The sequence below is a fragment of the Xiphias gladius genome, chromosome 11 (assembly GCF_016859285.1).
Source record: "Xiphias gladius isolate SHS-SW01 ecotype Sanya breed wild chromosome 11, ASM1685928v1, whole genome shotgun sequence".
Lineage (NCBI taxonomy): Eukaryota > Metazoa > Chordata > Actinopteri > Istiophoriformes > Xiphiidae > Xiphias > Xiphias gladius.
In genome coordinates, this window is record NC_053410.1 from 25,566,704 (window position 1) to 25,581,915 (window position 15,212).

General features: G+C 39.2%; 1 protein-coding gene across 2 annotated transcripts; it reads left to right on the plus strand.

Moving 5' to 3' along the window:
* Window positions 1–1,522: 1,522 nt before the first annotated feature.
* Window positions 1,523–10,441, plus strand: chchd1 (coiled-coil-helix-coiled-coil-helix domain containing 1). Of its 2 annotated transcripts, XM_040139973.1 has the most exons (4): window positions 1,523–1,596; window positions 1,676–1,893; window positions 5,697–5,815; window positions 9,319–9,429. In XM_040139973.1, the coding sequence occupies exons 2-4, from the start codon at window positions 1,755–1,757 to the stop codon at window positions 9,427–9,429; spliced, it is 369 nt and encodes a 122-aa protein (XP_039995907.1). In that variant the 5' UTR covers window positions 1,523–1,596; window positions 1,676–1,754. The 2 variants fall into 2 exon arrangements, with proteins under 2 accessions (XP_039995907.1, XP_039995908.1); XM_040139974.1 differs by lacking the exon at window positions 1,523–1,596 and having other exon boundaries at window positions 1,755–1,893; window positions 9,319–10,441.
* Window positions 10,442–15,212: the final 4,771 nt, after the last annotated feature.

Sequence of the window (15,212 nt, forward strand, 5' to 3'; positions counted from 1 at the left end):
TTATTCCTCTGAATACAGGCGGGTCAAAAATTAAAGGAAAAACCTGAATAAATGAGTAGAGAAAAACAGAATGAATGCAGGTGCTTCCACTGAATGCAGATGCAAAGCTTTTACAACGATTCTGAGACTTCATCCTGTGTCATGTGTTCAACTAGAGTGTGAAGCTGTGGTTTTTCGAGACCACACACCAATTTCTATACTGCTGTGAGTCCCGCAGTTTTCACTGCACAAGCCCACGTAGTACCTTAAAATGTAGCCACAAGCCCGTTCTCTCTCAAACTCTAGTAAATAAACGTCTAACGATTAGGAGTTATATTTATTGAGATCTCAGCCCTAATTGATTGGTAGAATCAATTGGGGCTCTCATTCACTGCCATACAAAGTGCAGGCTGACTCCCTCCTCACCTTCCTCTCTCTTTAACTTACAGATCCCCCCCTGGATTTTAACACTGTGTAATCATGCAATAATATATTTTCATGTTCAGCTACTCATGCTGCAACTGATAATGTAAAAATCTTAGAGCTACAAGCTTTAGTTTAGGCCCAATTAATTTCACCTCAATAACTCAATGTCAACTTGTGCTAGGCAAAAGTGGAGTACCTGTGTGGCTCAGGGGTTAGCACCGTTCCCTGGATGTATGGTGTTTGCCCTTAAATTATTGCCAACACATTGTCTAGCTCTCATTCACTGCCCTTGTCAGTTTTGATTGCACGTTTCCACACATGCACGTGGTTTTCCTCTGTGGCTCTTTCCAAACTTAACCACTGTGTACATGTTGGTTATTGACATTTATACGTGTTCTTCTCCTTCACTGACATAAAAACTGCTGACCTAATCCTTCTTTAAATTTCCCTTTCTTCAACACAAATAGTCTCCATTAATTTTAACGCGGTCTAAGCAAACAATATATTCTCATGCTTAACTACTCCTGCTGACACAGTTGAATGCTTTAGTTTTATGGGCAATTATAATTCTCCTTAAAAAATGGGAACTTGAAAGAGTTCTTTCTACGGCTGTTGCTGGTTTGGTGCTTAGCACAGCAACTTCATAATCAGAAGATTTAATGGTTAATCCCTGTTATGAGAAAACACACGTTTCCGCTATCTCTATGCAGACGATAGAAGTTTCTTGACTGGGCAAATCTTTTCATTTACATATGACTTTAACTTATGTTCAATTATACATTACCTTAAGAAAATGTAAACTTGAGAGGGCTTCTTCTAGGAGATGGCTTGGTGGACATTACTGTCTAATAAACAATAGTTCAATCCCCACTAACAGGGATATCTGTCTGCTCATCCCAGCATTCACACTTTTTCTTCAGATTATGCTTTTTTCAAGTCCTTATTCTCAATAATGATAGAAAGAGTAGTAGTATTGTAGTAGTAGTAGTATAGTTTGTTCTAATATTATATGATTTCCATCTTTTTTTGATATTACTGAGTCCTTTTGCCGCCGGATTACTCATGGTGCGTATAACTAGTGCTTTGAATTACGACAACATATGAATGCGACAGTGGCTGATAGACGGCTACATGTAGGTTTTACGACAGTGGATTTCTTCTTACGGTGAAACATGGCGACCCACAGATGAAGTCAGTGAAGGAGTGAGACATTGAGTTGAAGACTGCTGACTTCTTATTCTTCTTATTCTTCTTCTCTGTTCGCTCACAGACACAGCTCTTCCCTCCGTCAGCTCTCCGCTGTGCTCACGCAGAGGTAGAGAGGAGCAGGCGAGGGTTTAGGAGGCAGCATGGCGGCGCAGGGAGGCGTCCTGTTCCAGGAGAAGGTCAGCAGGCTGCTCAGCAGACAGGACGGGAAACCAGTGTTGAAACCCAACAGGACTTTGGCTCTGAGAGATGCTGTAGCCAACCGCAAACTCAAGAAAGGAGGTAGGAATGCAAAGTGGGTCAGGCCGGCGTCCTCCGAGGGCCTCTGACTGATCTAATATACACAGTCAGCCGCAGAGACACAAAGCTGCAGAGCTAGCTTCCGGTGGTGCACCGGGCGCACACTCTTCAGTAAATACGCTAACATGCTAGGGACGCGCAGTGGGGATACAGTTTTATCATGATGGATGGACGGACGGACGGATGGACGGACGGATGGATAGATAGATAGATGGATGGATAGATGGATAGATATGATACGTATGGTTTATTGGTTTATAATTTATCTTAGATTAAATAGCCGGATGGGAATTTTTTTTTGTTTTGGCTAATCCATTGAATGCAATACCTGACAACTCAAAAATCCTGTGAATCCAATATTTCCAGGAAGCTCTCCAATAAAGCACTCATTTAGGTTTCCCTTGGAAGGCATTAAAAAGAATTATAGTTAATTTATAATAGGCATTATTATTTCCTCCACCCTGTAGTAGGCTGTAACATTAGTTATAAAACACTTTGTATGTGATTTGAACAAAACCTCGCTGAAAAATCACCAGTACAAATCTTCCAGAAAAACTGACCTTATATATATATTTATACGGTATATATATTTGTTAGCAATATGCCAGGCAATAATGACAACAATGTGAAACAAATGGAAATTCATTGAAATTTATTCCACATTTGGTAAATAATTGTATGGTTGATTGTCACTGTTGGTTTTTATGGATATCTTTAATACTTTGGTTGTTATGACTGTGGAACAGGTATTAAATTCAATTTTATGTAGTATTAAACATTTAAATTTAACTTAGTGAACCTGCTGAAACCCTGAACACAATTCATTGCATTGATCATTAGTTTGATTGTGTTATATTAGATTTTTCCATACATTTGTGACATTGTGATACATGTCAATATCAAATATCAGTGTATGACACATGTATTCCTTCTGGTGTGGGTAGTCGAACATGAAGTAAGGGTTGTTAAGTTGATTACAGTATGCCTTGATTGGCTCTGATATTAGCCCGTGAGATCTTGGGATGTCCCTACAAACAGGTAGTTTGAAGAAGGTCGAAGGTGCAGTGCACAGTGCCCCGGATTATATTCCTGAGGCCCTAGATCAGAATGAACACATTAGAAAATAATGATGAAGACGGGCTTTTTTAATTTCAGTGTTATGGGGAATTTATGCATAAAATTCACTGACAGAGAAGCAGCATGTGAAAACCTCAATGCCATTTTTATTTGCTTGTATATTTACAAAATGAGAAAAAAATCACTGCCTCTCTCTTTCAAAGTTTACTCCTGTCAGTGTCATTGGATGTACACTGTGGAGATTACATACACTGTGTATGTGGCCTACACAGGGAAATGGGGAACAGTGTATGGGAGGCGACACATGAGCGTGACTGAAGAGAGTGTGGAACCTCCTGTACGGGCTGCAAAACAGTTGAAAACAAGTGCCCCTTTTCCACTACCCACCTGCACTGTGTGGTGTCAATTTGGGCTTGAGTGTTGGCCTCTGCTCATACATCAGTGAGTTATGTTGTCCCTCCTCTACTAACGCAGTCAGGATATGTGCACATAAAGGCCTCTGTGAAAAGATGGATTGTAATCTAAACACAGTTCAGCTACAAGTGATTTCAAACTATCACCTTTAGGTAGAGTTTGTATGTGAAATGCTCCCAGATTTGGACTGAATTGATTGCATGAAATCGGCCTAAGACCCAACCCCACTGAGCCCTATTTGTACCTCCAAATTTGAGACCCAAACCAGAACCAGAGAAGAAGATGAAGAAACAGAGGTGCTTGCTTTGGATACATGAAAATGCTTTCTCACAAATACAATATAATCTAACAGCAGCCATACTACAGTGGTAGATTAGGTATTAGAGCCTCACCGATATATCAGTTGGACGATTTTATTGGCTGATATTGGCCTATCACAGATTTACTAGTATTAGCCTATATGTGCTGAAATGAAACCTTTTTTTCATAGAACATAATGCAGAAAAATATGCTTTGGGGAATTTGACAAATGGTGTCATCACATAGTTTGTCCAGCAGAGCCCACTCCGTCTCCATTGTTTACAATAATCTCAGCACTGTCTTCAGCACATGTACCAGAGTACACATGACAGCTAAGCAGATGCTGAGCATCACAGCTGAGCAGATGCGGATATATTAATATCCGACTTTTTTACTCCCTAAAATCGGTATTGCTATCGGCTCCAAAAATCGAGTATCGTTCAGGCTCTATTAGGTATACACAGAATAATGTTCAGTGGTTATTTGGTTGAACTAAACCATTATAGGTCCAAAGAAAATGTTATTCAGTTTTTATATCCTGGAGGGTAACCAGAATAACAGCTTTAAAGGTCGTCGTACAAGCTCCCTAAATAAAGGAAACTAGAACTGCTTATTCTGTCTGTATGGCAATTAAAACAAGGGAACGAGCTGGTGCGGATTTCGTGTACACAGCCAATAGAGAGCTTTTATGAGCTAGACAGTTACAAACAGGATCAGCCCATTTTCTGGTTTCAGTTGCCTTGTACTACAAGTTTTCATTTCCTCTGACTGGAGGTGTTTGCATTCTAAAGGTAGATATACAGTGGAGCTGTGTAGAGCCAGTGACTATCTAACAAGAATGGGGCAGACAGTGACAGGCTGAAGGTGCTAAAGGTGAGGTGTGATTCAGGATCACATGGATTAAGTTTTCTTTTAATATGTAGGGCTGAACATTTAAACAGTCTTCATGTCCTATAAATAAAACTGCAGGCCTATATTTGTGCTCTGCTTAGTATTAAACAAGATACAGTTGTACGAATTAATAGCACACATCTATCTACATTATATTATAATTCTACATGAATAAAAGCACATAAAATGGTAAAGGTTGAGGTCTGGATCCTGAGGAAGTTTAGTTGTTGTTTATACCACAAGTGTAGCTGGAGTTTCTCCAGAAGTTGTGCCAGAAATCCCCACTCTGTTGTTGGTTTCCAAACCAGTTAATCAGACAAAAGTCAAGTAAACTTAATCAGTATTCTTTATAAGAAATTACCAATTAGCTCACATTTCTTAGATATGACATTATTAGTATATTTGAGATTACACAATAATATTTATATATAATCTTAACCTTTAAAATTGGTGTTACATAGATGTGGCCTTTATATCTTTTTGTTGATGACAGGCCCCTCCTTTTGGTTTATAATTGGCCAGTTAGGATAATAATGAAAAACTGCTGGCAACTGAAATCTGACAGTGTTTGATACACAGGTGACTGCTCCGAAATTTAGCTGCTTAAGCTAACATTAATGTTAGCTTCACAGACTGACAGGACAGTTAAAATGACAATATGATTATACTTAAAAGTTTTAACTGGTAGGTTCAGACATGTCTGTTCACCAGCTGTGTGTCATTTAAACTCGACTTTCCAAGCTAACTGCTTGCTGCCTGTCTGAAGTTAACGTGAGGTGAAAACCAATCTCATTTTTGTGTTAAAACACTCCTGTCTGCTGGTCTAAAAACACTTTAACCCAATGTCTATTTTATCAATCAAGTTACACAGACTGGTGTGTCTCCTGAACAAACTAATCTTTGGCCAAGTTGCCTAGAATATATCAACCAGACAACAGCAGATTTAATGTTGATTAACTACAGCTGAGTAATTAGTGACACTTTATTAAATACACTGAAATCAGCAGTCACCAGTTTAAATCTTTCACCTCCTACAGCTTGTTAAATTTGAAATTCTAAATCAAATTGGATTAAAAGACAAGCATGAAACTTTCTCTCCACAGAGGCCACCTGTATCACAGAGATGTCAGTCCTGATGGCCTGTTGGAAGCAGAACAACTTTGTGGATGGTCTGTGCTCTAATGAGATGAACGCCTTCTACACTTGTGTTGAGAAGGCTCAGGTATGTTCACATAGACCCTGAAGTGACGTGCAAAAAACCTTTTTCTGTAATGTACAGTGGGAACATGTTCACAGAAATTATCACGTTATAAGTGCACGAAATCATTTTTGTACACATTAGGGCTTGGTGATGTTAAAAAATTATGACAATATTAATCTGAATATTATCTTACATCTGCACATAGTATATGACAATATGGCAAATGTATGCAAAATGAAATGATCAAATCAAATCAGATCTCAGTATTTAACTTTGAGTACAACGTTTTTACAGTATTACTGATAGAAAGGATGGACAAAACTACATATGCTAAACATTCACTAGTGTTTGTTAACAGTTTAGCTGACTGTGCAGCAGACTGTATAGACATTAGTCATTCGGCCAGCTAACATACAACAGATTCCAGCTGTTTCCTGAGAGGAGGCACAACAAAATCTCCCCTTCCTCTCTCACCCACAAGTACAAGATGCTGTGCGCTGCAGAATCTTCCCTCCTCTGCTTCTATATCTCCAAATAAAGTAACATGCCAAGGGCTGCAACTTATTATCATTTCATAATCGATTAACTGCACTTTATTTTCTCAATTATCTGTTTGGCCACTACAACACCCGAAAACAGTTGAAAATGCCCATCATAGTCTCCTAGAGCTCAAAGTGACATCATTAAACAGCTTGTTTTGTCCAACCAACAGTCTTAAACCCAAAGAGATTTTATTTATTATAACATCAAAGCAAGGAAAAGCAGTCCCCCAGCGGTCCATGCCTGTAGCAGCATAACTAGGGGGTGGTTCAAGCCAAGCCTGAGCCAGCCCTAACTGTAAGATTTATCAAAAAGTATGGTTTTAAGCCTGCTCTTAAGTGTGGAGAGGGTGTCTGCCTCCCGGACCCAAACTGGAAAAAGGGTCTACAGTAGAGGAGCCTGATAACTGAAGGCTTTGCCTCCTATTCTAGTCTTGGAGACTTCAGGAACCACAAGAAAGCCTGTATTCCGGGAGCCCAGTTTTCTAGTGGGGTAATAGGGTACCATGAGGTCTTTAAGATATGATGTTGCCTGACCATTAAGGGCTTTGTAGGTGAGGAGGAGGATTTTAAATTCTATTCTGAATTTTACAGGGAGCCAATGCAGAGAATCTAACACAGGAGAAATATAATTTCTTCTCCTAGTTCTTGTCAGTACTCACGCTGCAGCATTCTGGATCAGCTGGAGAGTATCTAGAAACTTGCTGGTGCAGCCTGATTATAAGGAGTTGCAATAATCCAGCCTAGAAGTAACAAAAGCATGGACTAGTTTTTCTGCCTCTTTTTGAGAGAGGATGGGCCTGATTTTTACAATGTTAGATAGGCGAAAAAAAAGTCAGTCCGTGAAGTTTGTTTTATGTGGGAGTTAGAGGACATATCCTGATCAAAGAGAATTCCAAGATTCCTAACAGTGGTGCTGGTGGCCAGGGGGCCAAGCACAATAACTTCAGTTTTGTCTCAGTTTAATAGGAGAAAGTTAGTGTTCATCCAGGTCTTTATGTCCTTAAGGCAAGCTTGAAGTTTAGCTAACTGATTGGTTTCATTGGGCTTCATTGACAAATACAATTGGGTATCATCTGCATAACAATGGACGTTTATAGGGTGTTTTCTTTTAATATTGCCTAAAGGAAGCATATATAAGGTGAATAGAACTGGTCCTTGTGGAACTCTGTGACTAATTTGTGAGTATATATTGAGTATTCATCATTAACATGCACAAACTGAAATCGATCTGATAAGTTGGACTTAAACCAGTTTAGAGCGGTTCCTTTAATGTCAAATAAATGTTCCAGTCTCTGTAATAGGACAAAACATACAGTACAGTACGCCTAAAATACAGGCAAACTGACTTAACTAGGCGATTACTAAAGAAGAACATATGATGTATTTGGAATCTAACAAAGGGATGTGTTGTGCTTCACCACTGTGTCCCTTTTCAAACAGCTCATAATCTATTAATTCTTCTCAGGCTTTTGAAATTATGCAAATCTGACTCCATTGGTAAATCTTCTTATTTTATCAGAATCCTTTCAAACTTCTTGTTGAAACTATCTATGTTAAGTCTTCAACTTTATGAAATAAAACTCAAAAGATCCAGTTGAAAACGGTAGGCTGAGAAGACTGTTTTGAGTCCTTAAGTACAGCGCTTGAGTAAATGTAGTTAGTTACATTCCCCCACTAATGACTAACTAACAAACCACAGAATAACACATTTCAGAAAAAAACAAAAAATGTGAAAAACTACCATTTCAGAAAGCAACTTGCAAACCAGGAGGAAAAAATGTTGATTTTAATGAAGAAGGTTCTTATTTGTTAATGATTAATCACTTATTAATCAATCACTGTTTGGAATATTATCCATCAAGATATCATATTGACTGAATTTGGTGTGACATTGTTTGTGGATCACTTGACATTGGTTCCATCTGTGTGGGTGCTTTTTGCAGCAGTACTAGGCCAGAAAGAGTTAACAATGCCTAAATAGTCCAGAACCAGAGGATCGCTGCATTGAAAAGCCGGTCATTGAAAAAAGACGATAAAATAGTCAGGAGGGACAGTAAAATTTAAGAACCTTCTGAAGTTATTTTTTTATTCTGAAATGTATTCAGTAATTTTGTTTCCTTGTACTGGGATAAATGGTAATAATTTGTTTCTTGTCCAGCGTAAATATAGTTGTCAGCTTACAGGAAAAACTGGGCCCTCTGACAGTTTCAGATCATAGACCGAAAACAGGGCATTTCGCCAATAAACTCCACTGATACCCTTTAAATATCTATTTTATTGATTTGACTTTTTGATTGTCTGTAATCAGTGTGTTTTTATTTCATTGCATATGACTAATCTTTTTAATATGAGAAAAATAAGCTTTTAACAGAAGTGCATATGTAGATTGTCATATTGTGAGAGACTTCTGTGGTATGACATGGATCCAGGATTTAAGTAGTCTGGTCAGCATTTAAACTAAACATAGACTTTGATTTTGGCTTAGATCAAACTAATAGTCAGACTTCAAAAATACACCTAAATTAATCTGTTGCACAAAGCTCTTTGGTTCTGGACTACGTTAAGAACATGAATTCTAGGTAAATTTATACGTTTTTCAAACTGAAAAACATGGCTGACAGAGAAACCAGGTCAAATCCCTCAGCTCTGTCTACCCCAAATGTTTGCCCTCTGGAAGAATTCATCTGTTATAAGGAAATTTTACTGTGGAAATTATAAGTAGAGTGGAAGAATACAAAAAAAATGTCCAGTATTTTAAAATTTCAGCACAGTTCAGACCTGTAGCAGAGCTGAGCTGCAGTGGATTCTGAATGTGGCAGAACTCAGTACTTATGCTGACTCATCAGTCTGGCTCAGGATCATTTCCTTTGGGAAATGAAAACAACTGACAGTGTACTTACTGCTGTATATTTCCAACAGGTTACTAAGCTCTCTTAAAAACATTTTTACCTTTTCATTACTCTGCCATATTTTATTTCACAGGCTGCTATGAAGAATAAACCTGAGCAGACCAGTATCCAGGGAGGACGTCTGCACCCAAAACAAGCCACAACCCTGCTGAAGAGATATCCCAACTTGCGCAATGAGATCTAGGAAGCAAGCTTTTTAATGCATTTGTTATACGGACTTAATGTGCAGGTTAAAAACAGGCCACTGGACTGAGATGTGGCACTAGGTTTAATCATGTTACGGTGTTGTCCAGAATTGTCAGCTACTGTATGATTAAACAATGGGATACCATATACATTTATCAAATTAATAATGCAAGGGGCAGACCACTGAAAAGGGTGATTTCAACACAAACACACCAAACTACTCCATCAGTATGTGACTTCAGGTTTCCTAAGGTTATTCAATTATTTAATATTCAGTTATTTGCTGGCCAATTTTCTGGTTTAGCTTTTGTATTCACAAAACACTGTTGTATGGTTTGAAATATAATGTGACATTCTCTTTGTGTCCTAAATAGGCTCTGATGAAAATGACATGATCTTGTCTCAACCCAATTTAGCAGAGTGGTCTCATTCAGTGCAGAGGTGTTATTGATGGATGTGATGGAATTATTATTCTTGGGTTTCATGGCTCCTGGCCGGGAAGTTACTGTTTATCACTGAATGCTGAATGCCTCATCATTCTTATGGAAGCTGAGAGTGGTGGTTAACAAATGCTGAAATAAAATAAGCCTATCAGACAGACAGGGTTACATAGATTACCAGTAAGCAAAGCTCACTGTGGTTGATATGGAACTTCCTGAATGCATTTAAACCTTTTTTTATGATCAAATAATTCATCAGTTTTTCCCTTTCTCTGACTGTGTCCCAGTTCCATGCTACACAATAATTTGAAGCAGAAGTTGTAGTCTGTAATGTGTTCACACTCTAAAGTGACAAAATTTATTCTACTCACAAAAGTTAGTATGACTACTAAAAAACTTTAGATTTTGGAGTGTGCTATTGAGGTACACTATTCTCCCACGATGCAATCTACAAAGGAAAGAGAGGAGCTCCTAACGGCTGGGAAAGACAAAGAAGACTAAACAAATGTTGATCATTGTGAAACAGCCCCAGAAAGATATTGGAAAAATATTAAATCTATGAAAAAAACATTTTGTTTTCTCTTTTTGAAGTTTAACTGACAGTGTTATTCTAAACTTGCAATTTGATTGATGTACATATGTCTTTGCACGTACTGTGACCATTTTAAAATCAGACGACTTGTTGAATGTATTGTTAGATAAATGGACACAACAGCATAATTCTGACTGGGTCTAGCCCTAAATCTGTCCTCACCATGCACTATAACACATTAACGTACATTACACGTTCCTACCAAGCGCTTTCTACCAAAGGTGGTTAGTAGTATTTTTGATTTATGAATACCTGCTTGCACCAGGTCACGGTCTGCGCAGTGCATCTAAGTCTGAGTATATTTTTGTCATATGTATATATTTTGCTGATGGGAAGCTCTAACATCTGAGACTTGACAGCTGATTGCCAAACAGCAGCCGTTTCTATGCAAGAAGTCTTCACACGCACATCAAGACACAAGCACCTTGTTTGTTTGTGGTTTACCCTCTGGGTTTGACCTGCTAACAGAATAGTTCTTGGAGTAAAACTGCTGTTGAATGTGCATATAGTGAATAGGCTGGATCAGTCAAAACCACCAACCCTGTGATTAGTGGACTAGCCACATTTCAAACATGACAAGACTCCTCTTTTCACAGGCTGAGTTACACTTCTCTCCTCATGACTAGAAGACAGATCATGATATGTAAAATTAGTGGAACGATCTTTTAATTTAGAAGCTTTCGGGGTTAACATGATCCTGGCAAGCATTGTGCATATTTAGAGTTTTTCTCTTAATATGCTGAAACATAGAGTAACACATGATTGGTCTTTCAGCGGTCTTCTCAGTTCAGGTACAGAAAGCGACAGTCAATGACCACTAGTCAATTAAGTACTACTACAACAACCACTACAAGTACTACATTTATATTAAAAATTAGTAACTTTGACTGAAGTAAAAGACCTGCACTGGCATTGGGACAGTAAAGTTACATCCCCGTTGACCTAACTAAACTAGCAGTCCTTTGCCAGTCACATCCCAGCTAAATCGATTTGGTCTGTGCCCAATATATGTTAAGGTAGGGTTCTTGTCATTCACAAAAAAAAACATATTTCAACACAAGAGTCATACAAAGACTGACACAGTCTCTCTTTTTGAAAGAGCTCGGCTAGCATTATCCCCCTTGAAGCCAGTCTTTGTGCTAAACTAAGGTATTTACTGGATACAAATAGCATACATAAAACTCATATCTCATCACCTCTCATCTGACTGGAAAAGAGAAGAGCATGATTAAAGTTGAGCTTTTCCTCTGACGTTTCATGCTTTTTTTCAAAGACCCTTTTAAATCTTTCCCACGTTTCCTAGTTTTACCCTCTTTTCTTGCAGTTAGTTTATTTCTGGCAGAAGTATTGACATTTTGCTAATTATGTTGTAAGTGTAGATTAGGTTTCATGTTTTGTCTGAAGCACAGGAAGGATTTTGTGTTGTGTTTGCAACGACCATTGTCAGATTGTGGTGTTTTTACTGTGTCCCTGTTTATCTGCCTGTCATTATAGAAAACCATTTCCCCACCCTGCTTATCACTTCCTCCCAAATGTCTAGACCAAGAGGAAACACTACCACAGCCCACAGCAAACACTCTCACTCTTACATTCACATCTTCAGCCTGCTTATTCACCCCTTCATACCAAATTGAATAAGTTTTGATTTCTCAATACCTATGTAAACAGTAGCCTAAGTTAGTAAAACAAGGCGATTAAACTGATGTTCGCATCTCACAAAACTAGAAGTTTACATCTACCCCAGCAGCCATATCAATAAAATATTTTGATGGAATTTGAGGGGCAACTTTGCTATTTTCAGATCTTTATCATTATGGGGCAAAAAAATGTCAGGTTTGCCCGAGGTTGGCACCAGAGGAAAGGCTGTGTTGTTGCATGTATCAAAAATGGTTTATGTAAATATTGCTATTATGTTCAAAATAACAAAACACGTTCTCTCCAAAAATCCCATATGTGACTAACATACCCAACTCCCCCATTCCTCCAACCCAGCATGCACACACAACACCACAAAAGTAGTATACAGTACAAATCTCAAACACCAAGAATGGAAAAAAGGGAGGGTGGGTAGGCTCCAGAGTTGATATTGAGGAAGTTATTGTATTGTAGGTTTCTGAAATCTATGAAACATCACTGGCTAACAGGTTTCAACTTCACATAAATGGAACTTTGATTGCAGAGTTAGCTCCAGTTTTAGCGTGTGAGTAGTGAATCTGCTGCTGATGCTGTGTAGACATTGGTGATGTGGAGACAATAGGCATATTGGTCTGTTGGCTGTCGCTTGGCTGTTGGTCGTGCATAACCCAGATCTCGCCAGCTACTGGTGTCCCTCCACCAAAACGATTTTAAAAAACTCCCATAAAAACAGAATTTTCCCCTTACATGGCTACATCAGAACAACATAAATATAAGAACCATTTAAATTCCGAAGACACTGACATGAAGCTACCATATACTAATCAGTAACCCCATGTGGAGAGTAAGCTGAAACTCTGAGGCTGTTTAACAGGTCAGAATACGAACAGCTCCTGGTGCTGAAATTAGGTCTAATCAATAAAACCACTTTATCTTAATGAAGAAGTGCTGAACCTCTTCAGTTCAAACCCACATCTAATTCCTCAGTGTTGTTTAACCAGAAGAGATTAGTCTCTTTCTGTCACAGCCAAAGCCACAACTCCAGTTTTTTTCCCCTAATGTTTCTAGTGTTTCTCTTTTAGCCGTGTTTTCCTCCTTCTCCCTCTCTCCCTCTCTTACAGCCACGTGGTGCCAATCCATCAGCTCGTCAAGCTTGCAGTACATGTTCCCCAGTCCTACCACCACCTGTTGCACTCTTAAGTCCAGTAGATTATGCTCAGGCCGCTTGGAACTAAACAAGTTCTGTTCCAGTGCTCTTTCCTCGTGTTGGCATTTGTCTTTCTGTGTCTAGGACCAGTAGTCACCTTCTTGCCTGCCACCTTTTTGTGTGCCACGCTCAAGACCTCCTGCTTTCCTTACCTGACATCAGCTCTCTTCCCCATCCTGCCTGCCAACTACTACTCCATCTCCTGACTGCTGAATCGCATCCTTCCCCCACAGCTACCTCTCCACCTGATACCCACATCGCTCTGCTCTACCAGGCCCGCTCTGCTACCGACAGCTAACCATTCCCCGGCTTTAAGGACTTCCGCCTTCCCTTCACCCTCCCTGCCTGCTGCCCACTTCACTCAGCCCCTTGCCCAATTTCCCCACTGCTCTTCCTAACCTCACCTCTGAGTTTAAAATAAAGTAAATTTTGCTGTTTCTAAACTCCAGGTTTTGGGTCCAGCGTTTGGGATCCTATACTTGTGAGACTTTCTGACCAGATTAAAGGCCCTGATAACCTGTTCTTGAAAGTGATGGGCTCCTATGTGAACACACAGTTTTCTTTCAAAGCTGTACCAGTTTGGTTATTTCACCTGACAGATTTCTGTATTTGTGTTTTTGTTATTTTTGTTATTTTTGTGTGTGCTTGTGTTGTATTGTAAAACTAACTAACTATTGTAAAAGTTAGACAACTAAACCCCTTGGCTAACCCCTTTTATAAAAATATGAAGTTTGATTGCAGCTCTGTGACAGGATGCACACTCTGGTCTACAGCATGAAAGTTGTATCAGTAAATGGACTGCACCTATATAGCCTTTTTGTAGTCTTAACGGCCATTCAAAACACTTTACACTACTGCTACATTCACACACACATTCATACAGCGCTCTTTCCTACACATACTGCGCTTTCTACACACACACACTCTCAATCCGAAGATACATCAAGGACAATTTGGGGTTCTGTATCTTGCCAGGATACTTTGACATGTGGACAGGAGGAGCCGGGGATCGAATCACCAACCTTCCAATTAGTGGATGACCTGCGCTACCTAAGGCCACAGCCGTCCCCATGGTAGATGGGCAGTATATGCCCATCTACACCCTTACTTTCTACCTCTATAGGGCAAACTACTTCCTGCACTGAATGTTGGCACTAGACAAAAATTGTTATGTGCAGAATTGTCCAGTGTAGATGTAAACTGGGAATCTACATCTATATCTTTTAGCCACAGCTCAATATTGACATAGTACTAAGTTACATTCTCTGACTCTTATTGTTCAGTAGTAGTTTATTTTATTTACTTGATCCAAATAAAGATGCAGTGACTGCCTTTGTAAACCATCTCAGGGTATTCTCTATTTTTGATGGGTCTTCTGTTGACACCTTGTTGAAATTTAGTCACGGAAAATTCTCAGCTTTTTCAGCGGGATCTGTGAAACTGTTGCTATTTTTGAAATCCATCTCCTGAGGAGAGCAAGCGTCTAGGGGCTCTGCCCCAAGAGGCATGCTGAAGAGTTCTGATAATACAATTAAGATCAAGAGTTATAATCGTGTTTGTGAGCGATTACCGGGGAAATGCATCAGTGTCTCAAAAGTGACCTGTTGTTGAAACCCAGCCTATCAGGCCTTTTCATCTGGAGAGAAATCATGGCCTTGCACTGCTTATCTCCATCTGATCTTCTTACCTCTTCGGTCATCTGACAGTGGCATGATGTTGGTTTAGGATTATTACTGCAAATCCCCCCCAAAATAATCCTATAGTTGAATCAACACCTCTCAAACAGTTTCAACACAACCTGAATATTGTAACCTTCATGAAGGAGGATTTATTGCAGGGCTGCATTCGTTTTAGCTAGGTGTGCCTACTATATTGGACCGAACATCCCTTGACTATACATCTACAGA